At 35.8% G+C, this 23519-nt stretch overlaps 1 protein-coding gene across 1 annotated transcript in view; it reads left to right on the plus strand.

The window, feature by feature from the left end:
• The window catches only part of AK9 (adenylate kinase 9), a 127168-nt gene that overhangs the window by 71177 nt on the left and 32472 nt on the right, over positions 1 to 23519 (plus strand). The window contains exons 19-26 of the mRNA XM_032408265.1: positions 2667 to 2756; positions 3236 to 3436; positions 3999 to 4120; positions 9122 to 9334; positions 11016 to 11276; positions 12412 to 12536; positions 16435 to 16654; positions 20345 to 20410. Of these exons, the coding sequence (XP_032264156.1) occupies positions 2667 to 2756; positions 3236 to 3436; positions 3999 to 4120; positions 9122 to 9334; positions 11016 to 11276; positions 12412 to 12536; positions 16435 to 16654; positions 20345 to 20410 (1298 nt within the window). The remainder of the gene's footprint in view (positions 1 to 2666; positions 2757 to 3235; positions 3437 to 3998; positions 4121 to 9121; positions 9335 to 11015; positions 11277 to 12411; positions 12537 to 16434; positions 16655 to 20344; positions 20411 to 23519) is intronic.

The raw sequence follows: 23519 nt of genomic DNA on the forward strand, positions 1-23519 counted from the left end.
CACTGTTGAATGCCCACTAGTGGACACATCCACTAGGAAAGGCCTGTCCTTTCCAGTCCACTAGAACTGGCCATGAATTTCTGCAGCTGTTTGGGATTAGGATTGTTGATAACTCCACTGGGATGTCTCCCAGATTCCAGTTTCTCCATTCCTGAGATTTTAGTTTTGATCCTTAGTTCTCTTAATCATCTGACCTATATCTTTGAATAATTTTTTAAGCATCCAGGGTGGTATATTGTGTGCATTCTTGTAAATCTGTTGCTTTCACACATGAAAAACAATTTAGATGCTACTAAATTACTGTCATATCCTTCTCAAAATTCTGCATGTTGAGATTGTACTGTTGTCTTCACAAGGAAAAATCTGATATTGCTTCATTTGTGTTCTTTTTTCTTTTCTTCAGCGATGCTCAAAAGATAGTCTTCAATACCATTATTATTTTTTTTAACTTTACTAGTATGTGAGCAATTTTTCCTGGAATTCAGTGAGCTCTTTTTATCTTCCTACTAGTCTTTGTCTAGCTCAAAATGGTTTTCTTCAATTGCATCTTCATTTATTGCTTGATTCCTTTTTCAGGATCACTTTTTATTATTTTTGGTTAGATAGTTTTTTTTTCTCAACCACATTAATCTCCTTTTCCCTGATAGTTCTTATCTCTTTGTTCTTTTTCTCTGTATTCTTTGGAGAGCTGTTATCCTCCATATGAGATTTATTTTCTGCTTCTTATTGCCTCTCTTCTGATACGTATTTGAATTCTGCTATTGCATTTTAGATTTCCTTCCATTGTTTTCTAATTGCAACTAGCTTTCTTGTATTTCTACCTTTATCTTAGGTTGGTCTCTCTTTCTGCTTCATGATTCCTATTTCATAGGCTATGTTGTCCTCCTGTGCTTTTTGAGTACATCCAGCATGTATTTTCTAAAATTTACTCTGTTTTATATAAGAAATCTTTTTCAAAAGCAATTCTTCATCTAAATCTTTGGATCCATACTCTCTTTCCCTTCATTATAACATCTTTTCATAGGCCTTGTTGTTTTGTTGTTGTTGACAATGAAAGAGACTATATCCAGCTCTAGCAGGTAGAGTAGGACAACAGGAAGGGTAGGTAATTTATAAGAACCACACCCAACCCCCCCCACACACACACATACCTATCCCTATATGCCTTTCACTTTAATGTTTTGCCTGGTACTCTCCAACATAGACCTGAAGGTCAAGTTCATGTGCATTGACCTAGTTCAAGTGGTGATATTTAGTAAGTATTCATCTTGTCTGTCTTTTCTATACTGTGGCTGAATCTTCGTCATTTCTGACTTGCATTCCGTAATTAGTCAGAGAAACTAAGACAGTTTAGAATTCTCGATGTATATTCTTGATGTTCTTGTCTTTGCCATCATTTATAATGTTTTTCTTTAGATAATTGAGCATCTTACAATTACGTATGTCACCACCAGACCAGCCCTTGCTGTATATTCTTGATGTTCTTGTCTTTGCCATCATTTATAATGTTTTTCTTTAGATAATTGAGCATCTTACAATTACACATGTCACCACCAGACCAGCCCAAGGCTTGTCCTCTTCTACATCCTCTCTTTTGAGTATTAATTATAGAATTCTGTAGAAAAAGGACCCAACTATTACTTTAGCTTGGAAGACAGTTTCCAGTGTTACAGTGTTATATATATATATGCAAATACAGTTACATATAATTATATTGTTAGTATATTAGAATATTATTATTCTAGATATGTAAATATGATTATTATATTATTAATATAATAAGATTATATTATATTTAATCATATATTATTCTATGTATGTAAATCTAATTAAATATAATTATATTATTAGAATATTAGAATATTCCATTTATTAGAATATTAGAATATTCTATTTATTAGAATATTCTAATTCTATTAATTAGAATCTATTCTAATGTTATTTAAACTATTCTATTCAAATATTCTAATAGAATATTATTCTAATTATAATTGATATAATTATATATTCTATAGATAGATATATATTATTTTTCATATAATATTATATAGATATAAATTTGTTCTACACAAAATTTGTGTCTCAGAACTAGGAAAGACTATGGGGTGAGAAGATAGATAATTAGTTCTTCCTTCCCTGAACCATCTATGCTGAATCCGCATGTGAGGCATGTCTTACATCATCCAGGAAAACAGTGTTTGTTCTATACCTTCAATAATAATATTGTTGAGATTCTCCTGAGTTTTGCCACACCTACACCCACAGCTGGGACTTTGATATATCATTGTCTTTCCTTGCCACTTTATGATCTTTTGGAGTTTTTCATGGGTATCTTAAGAAATTAAAAGAAATATCAGGAAATGCTAGTCTGATGCCATGTGAACAGAAGTTTGAATGATATTTAACAATAGTTATCCATCAGACTTATATGTGCCATGTGTCAATTATTTTGGTCCATATCTTTTTATATATTGTTAAATATTCTTCATTTTCTGCCCTATATTCTTAAATATTTAATGCCATACTTTACCTAACAGGAACTGTATTTTCACTTAGACGTAGTATATACAATTAAGCTGTGTTTTGAAATTTTCTTTGTGCCAAAAATTTCATAAAGGAATAATGTTTTAAAATTCAAACCCTAACTATTAGATTTCTTTTTTAAGTATTTGAGCCTGCTGAGGATACTACAGTTGGAACAGAAATTTCAAAAGGATCCAAAGAGGGCCTGGAAACTAAAGAATTATCTGAAACAGGTTAGATTATAAAAGTAGTCAGTGTGTGAAAATACTTTTCATATTCTTTTAGAAAGGGTCCAGTCCCTTATCTTAGGCATAGTACCAACTTCCTACCTATTTCTTTCTATGTTGTATGCCAGCTCATATGTATTAATTTAGCTTATTACATTAAAAATGTATGTAGCCAGCGTATAGTACTGTTTTTCATCAAATTTTATTGTATACATTTTATTAACAGTTAAAGTTGCCATACAAAATTCTTATTAATTATCCCTGATTTTGATTTTATTAGTAGATAATAATTCGTCTAAGCCAATACAAGGAATAAAGCACAAATTAAAATATGAATTTATGAATTTATATTATTACCTAGAAAACAAATGTATTTCTTTCAAATGTTTTTAAAATACTATAAAGTATAAATTATTTTGGCAATATGGCTAAAGATATAATATTTTAAGACTCTTTTTTCTTTCCTCTAACCTTTACCTCAAAAGTTGTACTCCCTGAGTTTCCAGAAGATGCTTATCCTGATGTTCCTGAAATGGAGCCAATTAAAGAGAAGATTAAACATTTCAACTACATGTGGAAACATCTGGAAGCAACAATCAATGAGTCTATCGTTCAAATTTTAAACTTGGAGATTGCTGACAAAACTCCAGAGGAACTACTTCAAAAAGTAGTTGAGACTATGGAAAGTAAGAGCTGTAATCTTAACATTTATTGTCAAGAACAGGTAATATTATTAAAAGCACTGTGAAAGTTTAAAGCCCTTCTTGATGGTTTATGAAGTAAAGCATCCAGTGTATTCAGGGTTGATATTTCAAATATTTAAATCTGCTTATCAGGGGACACATGGGTGGCTCAGTCATTAAGCGTCTGCCTTTGGCTCAGTCATGATACCTGGATCCTGGGATTGAGCCCCGCATCGGGCTCCCTGCTCAGTGGAGAGCCTGCTTCTCCTTCTCCCACTCCCCCTGCTTGTGTTCCCTCTCTCACTGTCTCTCTCTCTGTCAAAAAATAAATAAAATCTTAAAAAAAAAAAAAAATCTGCTAATCAGAACAGCACAGAGCACAAAGAGCACTGGCCAAACCAGCCAGTTGTCACTTAAAGAATTTGTGAAGACCTGTTTGCATACACATTAAACTAAGAGATCAATCATTATAATCACTCTTCCTAATCTTTGACTCCTGTAATATGCTAATATCCTTTTATCCTAAAAATATCTTCCCAAAAGTTATTTCTTTTTTTTCTTACAGAACCCTTCCAGTATGTTGCATGGGAGTTAACTATGGAAGATTATGATGAAGAAACAGAAGACTATCAGGCAGAAGCTGAAGTTGATGAGGAGCTAGAAGAGGAAGAGGAGGAAGAGGAAGAGGTATGACTTTATTATTGCTCATTCACATTGGTCACATCACTGAAAGTGCATATATCCAGATGCACAAAGATGGTAACTAGCACTTTTGGATGCCAAGAAAACAAGCAGGCATCCTCAATTTTATAAATAAATGATTTTATAAATTTTTCAACACACTTGGCCTCCACCCAGCTTCACTTGACCCCTGAAATGCCAGGGCTTCTTAGGCAATATATTATACCCATGAAAAAAGAAAAGGGAAATCTTTTAAATTTTTTTCCATGGGAACGTCTATAGGTATTAGAGACAGAAATATTTAAGGGGTGTAAGATACAGATAGCAATGGCCTCTTTGGGAGGCTGCTTGCATGATAATAAGGAGCAGTATTAGCAAAAGGAACAGGTCATTTTCAGGCACTACTCTACTTCCTTAGCACCAGAATTTTGATAACCATTCTCATTTGATAGCCACCCACTTCAGGTATCTATCAGTAATAAAATAGGAAGTGATTCTTTTAATTTGGGGCCTTATCAATTCTTTCAAGTTTCCTAGACCTAATTCCAACATGGGAGGAGGTTCTCCCAAACACAACACCAAGCAGTTCCAGAAGATGACACCAGCAGGGAGTCTGAGAATTCAACTCAATTCTGACGCCATCTACCTGGAGATAGCATCAGATTCCACAGGTTAAGGGTTCAGCCCTAAGGGACTGCTCCCCCACCCCCTACCTCAGCCCCAGGTTGTTTCCTATGCTTCTGACTGATTGGCTACAGATTAGAGATTCCAATAATCTCCTCCATTGGTTCAATTAATTTGCTAAAACAGCACACAGAATTCAGGAAAACATTTACCTACATTTACCAGCTTATTAAAGGGTATGATAAAGAATGCTAATCAACAGCCAGATAAAGCCATACATAGGACAAGGTCCTGAACAAAGAAACTTCTGTCTTTGTGGAGCTTTGGGCCCTGCTTGGTGGCACATGGAAGCTCTTCTAAAAGAAAAGACCAAAAAGCTGTCCTCTAAGGTTTTTATGGAGGCTTTATTACACAGTCATGATTGACTAAGTCATTGGCCATTCGCTGATTCAACTTCCAGCCCCTCTCCCTGACCCCACCTCAGAAGGTTGAGGGTGGAACTAAAATTTCCAGCCTTCTAATCAGCATGCAATAACCTGGATGAATCTCAAGATAATTATGCTAAGAGAAAGAAGCCAGGCAAAAAAGAATATATCCTGTACGATTCCATTTATATAAAAATTTAGAAAATGTAAACTAGTTATAGGGCTAGAAAACAGAATGGTGTTTGCCTGGGGATGGGGCAAGTAAGAGGCAAATAGGAGCAGGAAGGAGAGATTTTACAAAGAAGTGTGAGCAAAATGTTGGTATTCATGAATATGTTCATTATCTTGGTTGTGGTGAATTCACAAATGAATACTTATGTCAAAACTTATCAAATTTTATAGTGTAAATATGTACACTGTTTTAACATCAGTCATACCTCAGTCAAGCTGCTTAAAATATTAATGGTGGTTATCTCTGAGTGATGGACTTAAAAGTAATTTTTATTTTTTAAGTGCTTATCTATATTATCTGATTTTTTAACATTAGAAATGTATCATTTTTACAATAGGAAAAATCAACAACAAAGATATTTCCTTTTTGCCAAACAGAAAGTACAAAAAGAAACAACAGTTCTAATGCTACTCCAGAATTCAGGAATCATACCAAGATATGCCCAAGTGTTTGTCTTTCTCATCAATCTTGCCTATACTTGGGGTGCCCTTAAATCTGTATGTTATGTCTTTCTGTATCTGTGGGAAAATAATTCTGGTCTCTTCTCCATCTCTTCTTTTTTCCTTCTATAATACTCAATACTAATTAGGTCTCTTGGATCTATCCTCCAAATATCTTTATCTTTTCCCTCAAATTCTCCATCTCTTTACTCTTTTGTTCATGTATTTGTAGATGTGTCTTCCATTCAGTCTTTTCACTTAAGACATTTGTTGGGGTCCTATTGCTATTGTAACAGATTACCACAAAGTTAGTGGCTTAAAACAATCAAATTATCATATAGTTCTCAAGATCAGTTCTCTGAAATGAATCTAAGGGCTAAAATCAGTATGAGCTATGTTCCTTCTGCTAGAGGAGAAGACTTTTCCTGTTTTTTCCAGCTTCTGGAGGCCACCTGCATTCTTTGGTTTATGGCCTTTTCCTCCATCTTCAAAGCACATTACTTCAACTTTTGCTCTCCATCATCTCATCTCTTCTTTTGCCTTTGACTTTCTTGCCTCCCTCCTAAGGACCTTTTAATTACATTGGGCCCAGCTGGATGAGCTTCCCATCTCAACATCCTTAATCACACACATAAGGTAACCCACTCACTGGTTCTGGGGAATCTTTGGGGGGCCATTATTCTACTACAAGTGGTCACCCTCTTCTTAGGCCCATTTACATATTTTGTTGGTGCCTGTGAACTCTTTCTAGTGTTTACTTGAATTTCTATTAATGTCTTCATTATTTTCCTACTCTGAGATTGGGTTCTGTCCATCTCTTCTGCAAAGTTTTATGATCTATTTGATCTGACTGATCTTCCAATTGGCTGGGCTCCCTTGCATGGGTGGTGGTTTTCTTTTTTCTTTTTTCTTTTTTTTTTTCCTCAGTGGGGTTCAGGACAATTGCTGGAGTGCTTTAGGTGACAACATTCTCAAAAATTATAAAAGGCAAAGTGGTGTCTCTCCCCACAGATCAGGAGTATAGAGGTAGACAAGGCTGAAGGCCTAAGACAAGCCTGGTTAGGATTTCTCGTACTTGCCCAGATGCAGGGCTGGGGAGGACTCTTCCCACCCATACACCTCCTTCTTGGTCTTTTGTGGGCCAGAGAGACCACAAGCACTTCCCTGGTAATTGCTGATGCTGACATTCCCCAGGAAATCCAGAGATCCCTGCAAAAAAATTCCTCCTAGGACTTGACATCTTAATACTCTGGTCCCTCTGATGTTTGTCTCCAGGCACTCATCTAGCCCATAGTGGTAAATAATGCCATACAGTTTCCTCCTTGCGGATGTTGATGGATTCCTGCTGCCTACCCCAGCAGTTGTTTAAGACTGAGAAGGTGGGAAAGAGAAGAAGGGTGGGGGGATGGGGGAAATAAGGAGATTAAGAGTGCACTTACCTTGATGAGCACTCAGAAATCTCAAAGATTTGAGAGTTCAACACACTTTTAAATGTCACATGACCTTATTTCAGCTTTATCAAAATCCTTAATTTTGATAGATTATACATTTCAGCTTCAAAATTAAAAAAATATATTATTTTCTAACCCTTCAAGAAAAACCACATATGAATGCTTTATAGTATGGTAGAAGTAGAAATTATAGTTGCCAGATTAAAAAAAAAACAACACGATACCCCGTTATATTTGAATTTCAGATAAAAGAATAATTTCTATGTGTGGTACAAGTTTATACTAAAAAATTATTTGTTATCTGAAATTCAAATATCATTGGAAGCCACATTCTTACTTTTTAAGTCTGGCAACCCTACCTGAAGTGAGCTTATTAGCAGGAAAAATTAATTAAACATTCAACTCCAGAATCTGGGAAAAAAGCACAAAAAAAAAACAAAAGAATGTAGAAAGGAGAATAAAGGCAGAAATTAACAAAATAGGAAAAGAATACAAAATAAAAACAGTAAACCTAATTTCAAAAAATGAAAAGTTGGTCCACTGGCAAGTGTGATAAAATAGGCAAACTTCTAACAAGTCTAATTAGGTAAAAAGAAGAAGCAAATAACATTTGAAACAAAAATGGGTATATAATTAAATTTTAAAAACAGGGTTGTTTTAAATTATAGGAACTTTATACTAATAAATTTTAAAGTCAAGATAAAAAGGATTTTCAAAATATGAATTACTAAAATTTGTTTAGGAAGAACTATAAAAGCTGAACAAACAAAAAAGATAGAGGGGAATTACAAATCATTTCTAATATACCTTTGTTGATTAGCTAATTCCTGTGTTGCTTAAAATCTTCCACATAGGGGCACCTGAGTGGCTCAGTTGGTTAAGCGTCAGATTCTTGATTTCAGCTCAGGTCATGATCTCAGGGTCATGAGATCAAGTCCCGCATCACATGATGCTCAGAGCAGAGTCTGCTTGGGATTCTCTTTCTCCCTCTCCTGCCACCCCTCCCCACACTTACACTCTCTAAATAAATAAATAAATAAAATCTTTAAAAAAAAGTCTTCCACATCATAAAAAAATAGCAATACTTCCCTGCTCATTTTTGGAATTTGCATAACTCTCATATAAAAATTGAACAAGAGTGGTACAAGAAAAGTATAGATTTGTCTCATGTTTGCACCTTTACAGAAAGTTGTTCATTATATCTTGTTTGGGGGGAATAAAAGAGGCTTGTTGTAGAATAGTCTTGTAAAGTATTATCCCATTGGTATTTTTTAAAATACTGTGTCTGTGCCTAAATATGTGTCTATTTTTATACGTATATTGGTAGGATATACTTTGGAAAAGGGTCTGGAAGTGTACACATAAAATTGTTGAGTGTTTTAAAGACATACTGTTACGGAGTAGACATTATTCAAGATGTGAACTCAGAGGGATATGAGAAACTGATGTTTTAATTAATTAAATTAGTACAAGAACTGGCCTTTTGTGGATTGTTTTATTTTTTTTTTTTTTAAAGATTTTATTTATTTATTTGAGAGAGAGAATGAGAGACAGAGAGCATAAGAGGGAGGAGGGTCAGAGGGAGAAGCAGACTCCCTGCTGAGCAGGGAGCCCGATGCGGGACTCGATCCAGGGACTCCAGGATCATGACCTGAGCCGAAGGCAGTCGCTTAACCAACTGAGCCACCCAGGCGCCCTTGTGGATTGTTTTAAAGACATCTTGTTATGGCTTCAATATTACTCAAGATGCATTATTTTAATTTATTTTTACTTAATTTTTAGTCTTACATCAAAATACTTCTAATACTGTTCTCCAAACTGAATAATATTTGTAGAATGAAGATAGAATTAAGGAGAAGAGAAGGCACTTGGGAGATACAAAGCACTTTTGTCCAGTGTTTCTCAAAGAAAACTTCATCCTACAACCAGGCAGCACAGACGAAGCAGCTAAATATCGAGAAAAGATCTACTACTTTTCAAGTCCTGAAGCTAGAGAGAAGTTTCTGGAGCATCCCGAGGAGTACGTGGCTCATAAAGAACCATTAAAGGTGAAAACAATATTCCTAGCCAATCCTAATGATTGCTCCTGAGTGCTTTTTCAAGGACTTACTGCCAACATTCATCGTTTTACTTAATAGTGAAGTCCCCAATCTGATATAACAATATGGTGAAAATATCTAAGTTCTAAGAGCAACTTTTTGGAATATAAAGTAAAATAATTATCTTTTTTGATTTCTGCAATAATGACTTGTGTCAAACCAACACATACTATCTGTCTTTTTAGCTGAAGTAAAAAGACACAGCTACATTTATTGCTTGCTACATTAAGAGCCAGATGTGTAAGTGGGCAATTTCACAGGAACAGAAAATAGAATAATGGTTGCAAGGAGCTGGGGGTAGGCAGGGAAGAGAATGGAGTTGTTGTTTAATGGGTACAGGATTTCAGTGTGGGATGATGAAAAAGTTCTGGAAATGTATAGTGGTGATGGTTGCACAACATTGTGAATGTACTTATTGCCATTGATTTATACACTTAAAAATGGTTAAAATGAATATACTCAAAACTACTGAATTGTATACATTAAAAGGGTGGATTTTATGGTATTTAAATATACCATCTCAATAAATAAATATTTGAATTTAAACTGAAAAAATGGTTAAAATGGTAAATTTTATGTGATGTATATTTTACTACCATAATAAAAGAACACATGGTGGTAATATTTTATCCATTTTAAAAATAAAGCACACACATAATTACACCAGCTTTAGACAAGAACCTTCATTTTTTTATTTTACTTTCACCTTCTTCCACATGGATATATATTCTTTCCAGTGTATGTAATATTTTATAATCTACTTTTTCACTTAACATTATATCAATGAAAGCTTATATATTTCTACATAGACCTCATGATGCTTCATCATTTTGATGTACCATTTTAACATCTAATTGTTAGACATTTTTCACAGTATTTTCATAGTGTGATTTGTCATTGTGGATATGAAATAGTACTTAGGAAATCTTTGGGCATGTCATGCTTTGTTTCTCTTGAATTATTTTATTAGTATAATTCCCTAGCATGGGATTACAAGATCAAAATATACAAATCACAATACATTGTCACTTATACTTCCAAGAACACCAATGCCTTCTTTTTTTTTTTCCAATGAAGTAGGCTCCACACCCAACCTGGGGCTTGAACTCACAACCCTGAGGTCAAGGGTTGCATGTTCTACTGACTGAGCCAGCCAGTGCCCCTAATTCCAATGCTTTCTTAAACAGAACATACAGAACACAATTTAAACGCTTCTGAATAATTTGGGCTATTTTCATGAACTTCAATTTTTATATGGTGCCCAGGAGGACTACTAAAATATGTGTATGGTTGTGCCTTCTGACACTGTTGGTGTTGTGAAGTGATAATTCAGTTTTAGGGAGAGCAATTAATAAGACCTATGTTTTCTAAAGATTTTATTTATTTATTTAATTGACAGAGACAGCGAGAGAGGGAACACAAGCAGGGGGGGTAGGAGAGGGAGAAGCAGGCTTCCAGCTGAGTGGGGGCTCTATCCCAGGACCCTGGGATCATGACCTGAGCTGAAGGCAGTCGCTTAACTGACTGAGCCACCCAGGCACCCCATGCCTTATGTTTTCTAAATTACTCAAAACTTCTTTGTCTTCACTCTCCTCCTACCCTACCTTTCCCCAACCCACCCCCGTGGCAGGCTCCTCCAGTAAGAATATGCCTTATTGGCCCCCATGGTTCTGGCAAAACCATCTGTGGAAGACAATTAGCAGAAAAATGGGGCATTTTTCATATTCAGTTTGAAGAATTTCTTCAAGAGAAACTAATGCTCAAAACCGAAAAGAAAATTGGAACTGAATTTGAAGAAGATTCTGATGAAGAACAGTTTACAAAACAAGAACTTGAAGAACTTGCAATTCAGGCCGAAGTCAAGATTGAAGAAGAAAATACAAGGAAGCCGGTAGTTATATTAATACTCTCTTTGCAGATAATTATGCTTACTGGTATTAATTTTGGGAAATAGAATATAAGCAGTATAAAACTAAAGTTTCTAGGAAGAAGAAAAAAAATTAGCCCCCCATATGTCATCCTCCCCATTTGTTAAATACATATCTTACTGCTCATCTAGAATACAAAATGCTAAGTTTTACATGACTCCAATAAAAATCTAAAAAGCTTTCCCTGACAAGACTGTTGCTTAACATTTATTTGGGACTCTGTTATTTGATATGTCTGACCTACACTATAAGGTTTTCCTTTATTGTGTTCTCTGTTTTCTATCAAATATAAAAATCTGCCCCAGCACCAGCAGAGATCTCAAAATATTAAATTCTGATGATGCATTGTAAGACATTTTATATATTTCTTAGATGGTTTCTTTCTGGGATTGTAAAGAGAAAGTTCTGGGGCACCTGGGTGGCTCAGATGGTTGAGCGTCTGCCTTCGGCTCAGGTCATGATCCCAGGGTCCTGGGATTGAGTCCCGCATCAGGTTCCCTGCTGGGCGGGGAGCCTGCTTCTCCCTCTGCCTCTGCCTCTCTCTCTCTCTCTCTCTGGCTCTCATGAATAAATAAATAAAACATTTTTAAAAAATTTTTTAAAAAGAGAAAGTTCTTAATTCTACATTTTTAACCATTTCTGATATAGTTAGACCCTTTTCTTCTCAAATGCTCCCTTGTAAATGAACCCAGGTATAGATTATATTCCAGAAGACTGCCTGGCTGGCCCATCCTTTAATTAGGATCTAGGTTGAAGAATTATAAGATAAATGACAAAAATTAGTTAAGCCTTATGGGTGTGTGATATAGATTGAACAATTTCTTAGCAAAAAGTGATAACAGATACCCTGAGGCCATGTTTGAAAATCAGCTATGCTAATCATTAGTAACTCCTCTTAGCTATAATATATAATTTAATATTTTAAGCCATATTAAATATTGATTTAAAGAAAAAAGTTCAAGTTTTAAAGTGTTAACAAGCAGCAGTATTAAAAATGACCTAAGAAGAAAAGGTCTTATCCTAATCAACTATGTAATAGAGTATTATTTATTAATACAGAGTTTAAATTTTTTTTTGTTTTCTGATTTTTGTTTTTAGCCTCCAGATGTACAATTTACAGAAGAAGAAGAAGCAATCAGATTAAATCTAATGGAAAATGAGCCATTACCTCCCGAAATTCTTGAAACAATTCTTTCTGAGTGGTGGCTTAAGGAACCAATACGGTATCTTATTTTATATAGAATTATACAATTATTGACTTTTATTTGCTTTATTCTTAAAAGTTAAAAATGGTAATCCAGCATAAATTTAAGATTTTTCTTTTACTTATAAACTAGTGATTCTACACATTAAAAACAGTTGAGGAATCAATTTAAAAATACTGATGCCAGGGGCCCCCTCCCCAAAACAACTGAATCAAAATTTTTAGAAGTGTGAGATTGAGACCCAGGCATTTGTATTTTTGAGAGCTCTCCAGGTGATTCTACTGTGTAGTTGTGGTTGAGTATCCATATTCTAAATCCATATACACTAATGATGGGCTGGACTCCTTTTCTTGGAGCCTTTCAATAATTACACTTAAGACCACTTAATAACGGTCCACAGTGTTATCTTTCTTAAAAACCAGGAACAAGCCTGACCTCAGACAGGACTGAGAAAACTGTGTAGTCGTGGTTGAGTATCCATATTCTAAATCCATATACACTAATGATGGGCTGGACTCTTTTTCTTGGAGCCTTTCAATAATTACAGTTAAGACCACTTAATAACTGTCCACAGTGTTATCTTTCTTAAAAGCCAAGAACAAGCCTGACCTCAGACAGGACTGAGAAATTTAAGAATCTCCATGTCATCAGAGTTTAAAACTTCGCCACAATTTCCTAATCAGAATTGTATTTTTGAGAGCTCCCCAGGTGATTCTACTGTGTAGTCATGGTTGAGTATGCATATTCTAAATCCATGTACACTAATGATGGGATTAACTTACTTAATCCTTACAACTACCCAATGGAATAGAAACTTTTATTATCTCACTTTGGAGATAAAGAAACTATATTATAGAGAATTCAAATTCTGATTAGGAAAGAAGGGACAGCTGGAACAGTAGGGATGAAATCGTTCCTCACAGAAGAGACTATGCTAAAGGCATCTCTAAAGAAAAAGGCATACATCTTACAGCCAAAATATAAAAATCTCTATCAGAAGAAAGAGAAATGATACTTATTATAGTACCAATAATAGCAACGGTTATATGGAACTTACTATGTGCCAGATACTGTTCTACTATATTTTATTCACATTAACTTACTTAATCCTTACAACTACCCAATGGAATAGAAACTTTTATTATCTACTTTGGAGATAAAGAAACTATATTATAGAGAATTCAAATAACTGGCCAGTCCCAGTACTCCTCTGGGCACTCTTTTTCACCTAGTCCATGGCCTAAATGAGTGAGTGAGGTTATTGGTCATCAACTTTAATTTTAATTTCCTGTTGCCTAAATTGGCTCAATAGTTGTGGTAAACTTAACCAGGTCGACTGCAACAATGTAGTCATGGGGGCCATCTGGTGGCTCCGTCGGTTAAGCACAACTCTTGATTTCGGCTCAGGTCATGATCTTAGTGTCATGGGATCCAGACCTGCATCGGGCTCTGTGCTTAGGATGGGGTCTGCTTGTCCTCTCCCTCTGCCCCTTCCCCTGCTCATGCTCTCTCTCTCTCTCTCTCAAATAAATAAATCTTTAAAAAAAACAACAGCAGCAAAAAACCAATGTAGTCATGGGTTGTTCTTCATTAATTTAGCTCCTGACCTCACACCATACATTAAATTTTTTTTTTTTTAAAGTGTATGAATTTAAGAATTAAAAGTAAAAAAGTGAGGGGCGCCTGGGTGGCTCAGTCGGTTGGGCATCTGCCTTCAGCTCGGGTCATGGTCTCAGGGTCCTGGGATTGAGCCTGACGTTGGGCTCCCTGCTCAGCGGGGAGTCTGTTTCTCCCTCTTCCCCTGCTTGTGCTCTCTCTCTCTCTAAAGAAAAAAAAAAAGAGTAAGAAAGTGAAATTGTAAAAAGCCTAAATAAAATAGCTAAGTATTATGCAACCATTAAAATGTATTAAAATGAAGAATTTGTAATAGCGTGAGCAATGTTATTATATAACATTAAGTTTAAAAAGATACAAAGTTATTTATAATATAATAGCAAGATGACACATAAGGAACAAGCTGGAAAGAAACAAAACAAAATGTCAGTAATCTCTAGGATATGAAATCATAGATAATCTTGCTCTTTTTCATGTTTTTCTCTATTTTCCAATTTTTCTAAAGTAAGATTTGTTGCTTTTATAATCAGGGAAAAAAATCAACACATTTTTAAAGGGCTATTGCATGAGTCCTGGAGAGATATAATACAATATCTATATCTATATAGATATAGATATATAAGATATAATAAGGTGAACTAAGGTGTAATGGTAGAAATGGAAATGTGGGTACAGAAAAGGACATGCCAGGGTTTAGCTCTTATATGTGAGAAGCAAGAGGGGGTTGGGGGGGCAGTCCAAGTGTCTCTGAAGTTTGGCACCTGAATACCAGTGAGTCAGAAGCAAGAGCAGTGTGGAAGGGTAACAATGAGTCTGATTTTTGACAGTATGATGCATACATAATTCCTGAAGGGCACGTCAATGAAGAAACTAAGCAGCTTCATGAAAATTCTGAATTGAAACTCAAAAGAGAAGGGACGCCTGGGTGGCTCAGATGGTTAAGCATCTGCTTTCGGCTCAGGTCATGATCCCAGGGTCCTGGGATCGAACCCCACATCGGGCTCTGTGCTCAGGGAGCCTGCTTCTCCCTCTCCCTCTGCCTGCCTGTCTGCCTGCTTGTGATCTCTCTCTCTCTCTCTCTGTCAAATAAATAAATAAAATCTTTAAAAAAAAAATGAAACTCAAAAGAGAAGTTGGGTATAGAGGTAGAGATTTAGAAGTCATTGACAAAGAAGGCACGGCTGGAACAGTAGGGATGAAATCGTTCCTCACAGAAGAGACTATGCTGAAGGCATCTCTAAAGAAAAAGGCATACATCTTACAGCCAAAATACAAAAATTTGCCCACTTAATATGATTGGAAATATTTTAAAATGTCAGATAAGGCCTCAAACTGTCAAATCTTCATAAAAGTCCTATGAGGAAGAAAACATATGTTTAAATATAAATACCTAAAACAAGCCAAATTTTAGATAAACAGGATAAATTCTCATTCAAAAGGGAACCAATATTGACTCTTTCTTTTTTTTTTTTAAGATTTTATTTATTTATTTGATAGAGTGAGAGAGCACAAGCAGGGGGAACAGTAGAGGGAGAGGGAGAAGCAGGCTCCCCGCCAAGCAGGGAGCCCAGTGCGGGGCTCGATCCCAGGACCCTGGGATCATGACCTGAGCTGAAGGCAGACACTTAACCATCTGAGCCACCCAGGTGCCCCAGTATTAACTCTTTCAAATAAATAAAACCAAGTTCATAAAGCCTGATTGTTTAATAATAAAAATGTAGTCACATTCCAGTTATTTTCTGATCCTTATAGTTTCATCATACCTGGGCAAGTTTTATAATTCTATTTGAACATAATCATCTTACACATATGAGCCAGTATGCAAACAGTAGTAATTGTCATTGATCATAAGGGGACCCAGGGAAGAGGGTACAAACTGTTTCATGAAAGGAAGTATCACTAGAAGAAAAACTATGCAAAGGTAGATTCCCACAAGAGGTGGGCTGGCCAAACCCACCTTCACATAACGGTGACACAGTCATAAGGCTGGGCATTCCTCCCAAGCAGAGAACTTATTTTCTCTTAATTTTTCATCAAATACTAAGACTAAATTTAAGAGAACTTATCTATAATATAAATGTAAGTATAAAATATTATCATTTTAATCTAATTCAATACATTTGGGAGAAGACACACCATGTTTACACAAGTAGAAATATTACAAGAAATAAAAGATACCACAGTAAATTTTTAAAACTATTCATTGCACATCTTATATAAAGTTGTGATTTATTAATATTTTTTCATTTTAAATCAATATTTATAATATTTTAAGCAAATAAATTATGAAATTTCTACCAAGTTCCACAGGTTTTATATTAGATGGTTTCCCACGATATCCTGAGGAGGCTCTGTTTCTGGGGGAACGCGGATTTTTCCCAGATGCTGCTGTTTTTATACAAGTTGATGATCAAGATATTTCTGATCGACTCCTTCCTTCCCAAATAGAAAAGTGGAAACAGAAACAAAAGAAAAAATTAGAAAGGAAAAAACTCATCAAAGAATTGAAGGCAAAAATCAAGGTATGTATCCAGTAAAAAAATATGGAAGTAAATTTGTTAAGTATCTATTCAGATTTTAATGGTCTTTACAAAAATGTAGTTTTCTGATTTTAATAATACAGTCAATATGAAAACACTTTTAATCAAATATTAATATTATTTACAATTAAACATTTAAAAATTATTTGAGGCCTATGTGATTTGCAATACATTAATGCTTTTCTCTCCAAGGCAAATAAAATTAAAGATAGTGGCAGCACTAATGTATCCCTATACCAGACACAGGAGCAAAGTGGGAGAGGCAACATAAAGAATTAAACTTTTCAGTGGCTTTTTCACTAGTTCCTGGAATGATGACACCACCAAGATCCAGGTATTAGTTTAGGACATCTTTTCTAAAACTGAAATCTGAGGAGTATTACATAAAATGTTCAAAAGTGTCATAGGGAATCCAGCAATTCCACCTCTAGGAACCTATCTAACAGAAATGAAAACAGATCCACATAAAGATTTATATATGAATGTTCATAACAGCCAAAAAGTGAAAACCACACAATATCCATCAACTGATGAATGGATAAATGAAATGTGGTAGATAGGGTACCCTGGGATCCCACCCAAGATGGCGATATAAGAGCCTCCTGAATTCATCTCCTCCCACACACACAGCTACACATGAAGCAATTCCGTCTGAAAGAAATCCAGAAACTAGCTGAGCAACCTGTACACATTGGACAAATGAGAAAATACCCGTATCACCCACATCAAAACAGTTGCTGCCTGAGAGTCCAGCTTCCAATCTGTCTAAGCAGTGTGTGATCCTCCCCTTTGGGACACTGACAGGTTGTGGCACATGCTCAATGACTGGGAGCCACTGAGAACAAAGAAAGTAGCTTGGACAATCACCAAGGTTTGAGAGACAGCCAAAAACTCAGTCCAGGCTGATTGATAAGGTTCATCTCCTACACAAGACTACTCTGTGAAGACTAGGAGTTGTGGCTTCTTCACCTAATGTGCAGAAACCAACACAAAGTCAAAGAAAATGAAAGAGATGAGGAATATGTTTCAAACAAAAACTCCAGAAATAGACCTTACTGAAACAAAGATAAGTGATTTACCTGATAAAGAGTTCAAAATAATGTTTGTAAGATGCTCACAGTATCAGGAGAACAATGCATAAACAAAGTAAGAATTTCAAGAAAGAGATAGAAAATATAAGAAAGTACCAAAGAGAAATCACAGAGCTGAAGAATACAATAACTGAACTGAAAAAATTCAATAGAGAGGTTCAATAGTAGACTAGACACATAGATGAATGGAACAGAACACAGAGCACAGAAATAACCTCATGCCTATATTGTCAATTAATTTACAAGAAAGAAGCCAAAGATATATGATGGAGGACGGATAGTCTCTTCAGTAAATGCTGGGAAAATTGAACTGCTACATGCAAAAGAATGAAACTGGGCCCCCTATCCTATACTATCCATAAAAATCAACTCAAAATGGATTAAAGATTTGAACATAAGACCTGAAACCATAAATCTTCTAAAAGAAAACTTAGGGGGTAAGCTCCTTGACATTGGTCTTGGCAATTACTTTTTTAGATTTGACACCAAAAGCAAAAGTCACCAAATGGGGACTACATCAAACTAAAAGGCTTTTGCACAACAAAGAAAGCCATTAAGGAAATGAAAAGTTACTCTACTGGGTGAGAGAAAATATTTGCAAATCATATCTGATTTGCATCTGATTAGGGGTTAAAATCCACAAAATATGAAGAACTTATACAACTCAATAGCAAAAAAAAAAAATCTGATTAAAAAATAGATTAAAAATCTGAAAAAAATTCAGAGGATCTGAATAAATATTTTTCCAAAGAAAACATACAAATGGTCAATAGGTACATGAAAAAGTGCTCGGTATCACTAATCATCAGGGAAATGCAAATCAAAACCACAATGAGATATCACTTTACACTTGTTAGAACGTCTGTCATCAAAAGACAAGAGATAGCAAATGTTGGTTGGACTGTGGAGAAAAGGAAACCCTTTGCACTTTTGGTGGGAATGTAAACTGGTGCAACCACTGAGGAAAATAGTATGGAAGTTTCTCAAAAATTTTAAAATACAACTACCATATGATCCAGCAATCCTACTTCTGGGTATATATCCAAAGGAAATGAAAACAGGATATGGACGAGATATCTGCACTCTTGTGTTCATTGCAGTAGCATTTACAATAGCCAAAATATGGAAGCAACATGTCAATGGATGAATGGATAAAAAAGATGTTGTGTTTATATGTACAATGGGACATTATTCAGCCATGAGAAAGAAGGAAATCCTGCCTTTTGCAACATGGATGGACCTTGAGGATATTAAGCTCAGTGAAATTAACCAGACGGGGAAGACAAATAGTACATGGTATCATTTGTATGTGGAATCTAAAGAAAATTCAAACTCATAGGAACAGAGAGTAGAAAAGTGGTTGCCAGGGACTGAGGGGTGGGGGAAATAGAGAGAAGGTGGTGAAAGGGACAAACTTTCAGCTATAAAATGACTAAGATCTGAGGGTCTAATGTATAACATGGTGACTATATTTGATAACATCATACTGTATAATCAAAATTTGCTAAGAGAATAGAACTTAAATGTTGTCACCAAAAAAAAAAAAAAAGATAAATATTGAGGTGATGGGTGTGTTCATTAATTAAATGGAAGGAGTCCTTTCACAATGTATATCTATATCAAATCGTCACAAGATACACTTTAAATATCTTACAATTTTATAAAGCTGGATGAATGAATGAATATGTGGTATATCCATAAAATGGATACTATTCAGTATTTAAAAAGAACAAACTATTGATAACACACTACAACATGGGTGAAAATCATTATGCTTAATGGAAGAAGCCAGGTTAAAAAAAAAAATAGTACATACTATATGTTTCATTCCATTTATAAGACATGTCCTGAAAGGGCAAATCTATAGATCTAGACTAGGGCACAAAGATTGAGACTTTCAAATCTGGATCTAGGAAGACAAAGATGGGACATGAGAGCAGTGTTAAATAATGTGAAGGGCTTTCATGCTGAAGAGAGCTTGTAGGTGTTCCAAATGGCCACAGGGGAGGAACTATTATTGGTAGGAGGAAGGTACAGGGAGATGTATTTTGTTATTAGTAAGAGTTTCCAAAAACAAAACAAAAAAAAAAACAAAACCAAGATTGGAAGCATTGAGCTATTTGTCAATAAATAAGCTAATCAATTAACTCCAACTCTGAGAGATACTATGACTTAAATTATTTAATATGTTATCAGGCTGTATTTTATTAGTATGATAAAAGATTATCAAACATTTTCAACAAATTGCTTCCAAGTATTTCCCTATTTCTCCATGTACATAATCTACCTCTTTACCAAAGCAACCAAATAAATAATAAATTTGAAAAGGTGTTCTAACATTTGTAGAAAGAATGGCTGCCCCCATGTGCTGTTTATCCCTCTGGAGGGAAATAGCTAATGAGAAGTTCCAGAGGTACAGGATGAAGTAGCATAATTACCACCATCACGAGCTTTTCTGGAAAGTTTACCATCCTTTCCTCCAAATGCCAGTCCCACTTTGGGAAAAAATATATATACTAATACATAAAAAGTAATTTTATCATTATCCATTAAAATGTTTAAATGTCTCGTTCTATAACAGGATACTATGATTTCTAAAAGAAGGGCTGAACTTCTAGCAGAGAAAGAAAAAAGACATAAAGGGGAGGTAAGTAAATAAAATGGTTGCTTTTTTAAAAAGGCAGAATATCCATAATATCATATTTATATATTCTATATATTTTTACATATCAACAGTATGAAATAGATGCTTAGAAGAAGTCTTGAAGGAAGTACACAGAGTTTACGATTGAGTAGTAAGATTATATATCACTTTTTTCTTTATATTTTTTGATATTCCATAATTGTTTACAATGACCCATCATTATTTTTATAATCAGAAAAGTGAACATTTTTATAAGAAGGAAAACCACTAAAGAAGGTTAAATAATCAAATTCAAAATATAATACTACATTAAACTACGCTTCTTTTGGATTTTCATTTTTGCCTTGCACACTTGCTGCCCGTGCCCCAGGGAGATAGTCTGGGAGTCTGGGATTGAGGTCTAGACAGGGAGTCTGTGAAGCTGTGCTGGACCTAAAATAAAGATTATGTTGAGATAAAGAATGGAACGAGACAGAGCCTGTGAACTCTCAGACTTATATATTGTGCAGGACACTCAGTACAAGCTCCTTTTCTCTATCTGCTGATTTTTCAAAAAGATAAACCTTGAAGATCGTGGAATTTGTTTGGTTTGGAGAGGAGCTGTTCCCGAAATGACCTAGCTGACACCAGTGCTATAGGCAAGCTTACTCAGGGGTGCAGAATTTAAAGAGGAGGTGTGACTAGACATGCTAGTTCTAAGAAGTTACCTGAGGCTCATATTTATACAGTCAGCTTACAAGTAAATCCCTGTAACCAAGGCAAACAATAAGATGGTTCCTGCCTTCTGCCATTTCCTTCTGGCCTGAAGCACCCTGTACCATCTTTTCAAAACTGACTCTCCTATGATCTGATTTCCAACCATATAAAAATATTCAACCCAACAAGGGGAAGGAGAGAAGAGGAATCCAGGAAATAGGACTTGCTCACATGGAGCCCTGTCTCCCCCTGGACTTAAGTACAGAGGACTGCTGGTACAGAGCAACCGTACCTGGGGGTCAAAGCATCGCAGAACAGGGGCCAGAACAATTGTTTCTTTGTCCAAACAAAGTGTCTGCAACCAAAAGTAGATCTAAAACCATTAGACTGAGAACGTTCTGGCACCATCTAAGGAACAAGAACCCTCCATTATTTGCCTTAATCTTCACTTACCCATTCAGCCCGTCAGCAGTCCATCAGCAAACCTTAATTGAGCACTCACGGCATGCCTGACACTATTCAGTCACTGGGGGTTCAGCCATGAACAAAATTGACAGAAGTTTCCGGCCTCATTCTACTGTTCATTCCCTGAACAAGCAATGTTCTGAAATTCTACTCTGTTCAAGGAGTCATGCTGATGTTTAGGATTAAAAAAACAAAAAACAAAAAAAAAACCAATCCAGACATCCTAACCTGGGCTCAACCATAGTTACTACCTTTAGCCCTTGGGAATCCCAAGTGGTCCCCTTAAGAATCACCTCATAGGGGTGCCTGGGTGGCTCAGTCGTTAAGCGTCTGCCTTCGGCTCAGGTCATGATCTCAGGGTCCTGGGATCGAGTCCCGCATCGGGCTCCCTGCTCAGCTGGGAGCCTGCTTCTCCCTCTCCCTCTGCTGCTCCCCCTGCTTGCGTGTTCTCTCTCTCTCTCTCTGTCAAATAAATAAATGAAATTAAAAAAAAAAAAATCACCCCACATGTCTCAGCAACGTACTACCAAAAAAGTCCAGACTTTGGGGTTGAGCTGACCTAAACCGGTATCCTTTCTCTAGTACTTGCTGACTTTGTTCGCTGCTGGCTCCCCAGTGCCTCACATAGTGCTAACACATAGTAGGCACTCAACAGTTGTTTTGTTGCTGGTGTATAACTTTGAGCAAGTTTCTTAATCTCTCTGAACCTAGATTTTTTTTGTAAAATGGAAAAAAATTAACAATATCTAGTTTCCTGAATTAATAATACTTTAATTTCTCCCTCTTTCCTATTTTTTAGTTAAACCTCCTTTTTCTTAAGAGAATCAGTTTTCAGGATAAATTTTAAATGTTCTTAATTTGTAATTTTTCTATTTGTTAACATTAGAGTGGTGGGATTTCTTACTATTTTTCATTCAAAAATTCAATATTCTATCTTATAAATTAAGTAGGTTTTTGTAAGTTAGCTCTCCTAAGACTTAGTCTTTTACAGAATTGGCTATGTATCCCCACACAATAAATTTATACAAACTGACTTTGGGAAGATAATTTCTGAAATTTTTGATGAATCAAAAATGAAAACTATGTATTGATTTTTTTTTACTCCTTTGATGAGAATTTTATGTTATGTCCTGCTACTGCCTCAGACAAAGAAAGACTAAACAAAATGTAGCCTCTCAAGGATCATACAGTGTGATTGCTATAGTCAGTTAATGTGACACCCTGACTCAAATCCATTCTGACTCTACATAGACCCTGGAGCTTGCTTTCATGAACAGAACCAGTGGCCTTTTCATCATTTGTCTTTTGTATAAAATGTGCAGCTCCATGACTCACCTTTTCACAACTAATTGGGGAACCGTATGCAAATAAAGCCCCTCCCAGGTTTGTCTTCTCCTCCTTAACAAAAATCATTGCTCTCACTGTCTGAATTTTTTTGCAGCAGGTAACACATTTTTAACGTTAGAAATTACTTCAGTCTTGAGGGGACTGCTTGCATTAATTTTGTAGGAAAATGTCGCCATCTTGTGGAATTTTAGTCTCCAAGTGTGCCTAAAGAATAATCTATAAATCAACCACTTTGTATAGAGATTTAGTTTGCATACTTTCCAACTCCTCAGAGGCCTCGCTTCTACTCCTGGTCCTTGCTCCAGAGTCTTGGCTCTCTTCCTGTTCACTGGCTCCTTCTCTGGTGCCTCAGTCTCTTCTATCGAATTGTGGGTAGCCACAGACAGGAGAAAGCCAGAAAGAGCCAGGACGGGGAGCCAGACCACAAATCAGCAGAATTGTGAGGGGCTACACCCAGGTGAATAGTTAATAGAGATAAATACCATGAGTACAAGGGGCAGCCAAAGTCAGGGTCCAAATGAGGTTGAAACAAGGTTCAAGACCAAGCACCTGGACAAGACCATCCTTGAGGCCTTCTAGGAAGAAGGCAGAGCGTATAGGCCCA

The sequence above is a fragment of the Phoca vitulina genome, unplaced genomic scaffold, assembly GCF_004348235.1.
Source record: "Phoca vitulina isolate PV1807 unplaced genomic scaffold, GSC_HSeal_1.0 scaffold9, whole genome shotgun sequence".
Taxonomy (NCBI): domain Eukaryota; kingdom Metazoa; phylum Chordata; class Mammalia; order Carnivora; family Phocidae; genus Phoca; species Phoca vitulina.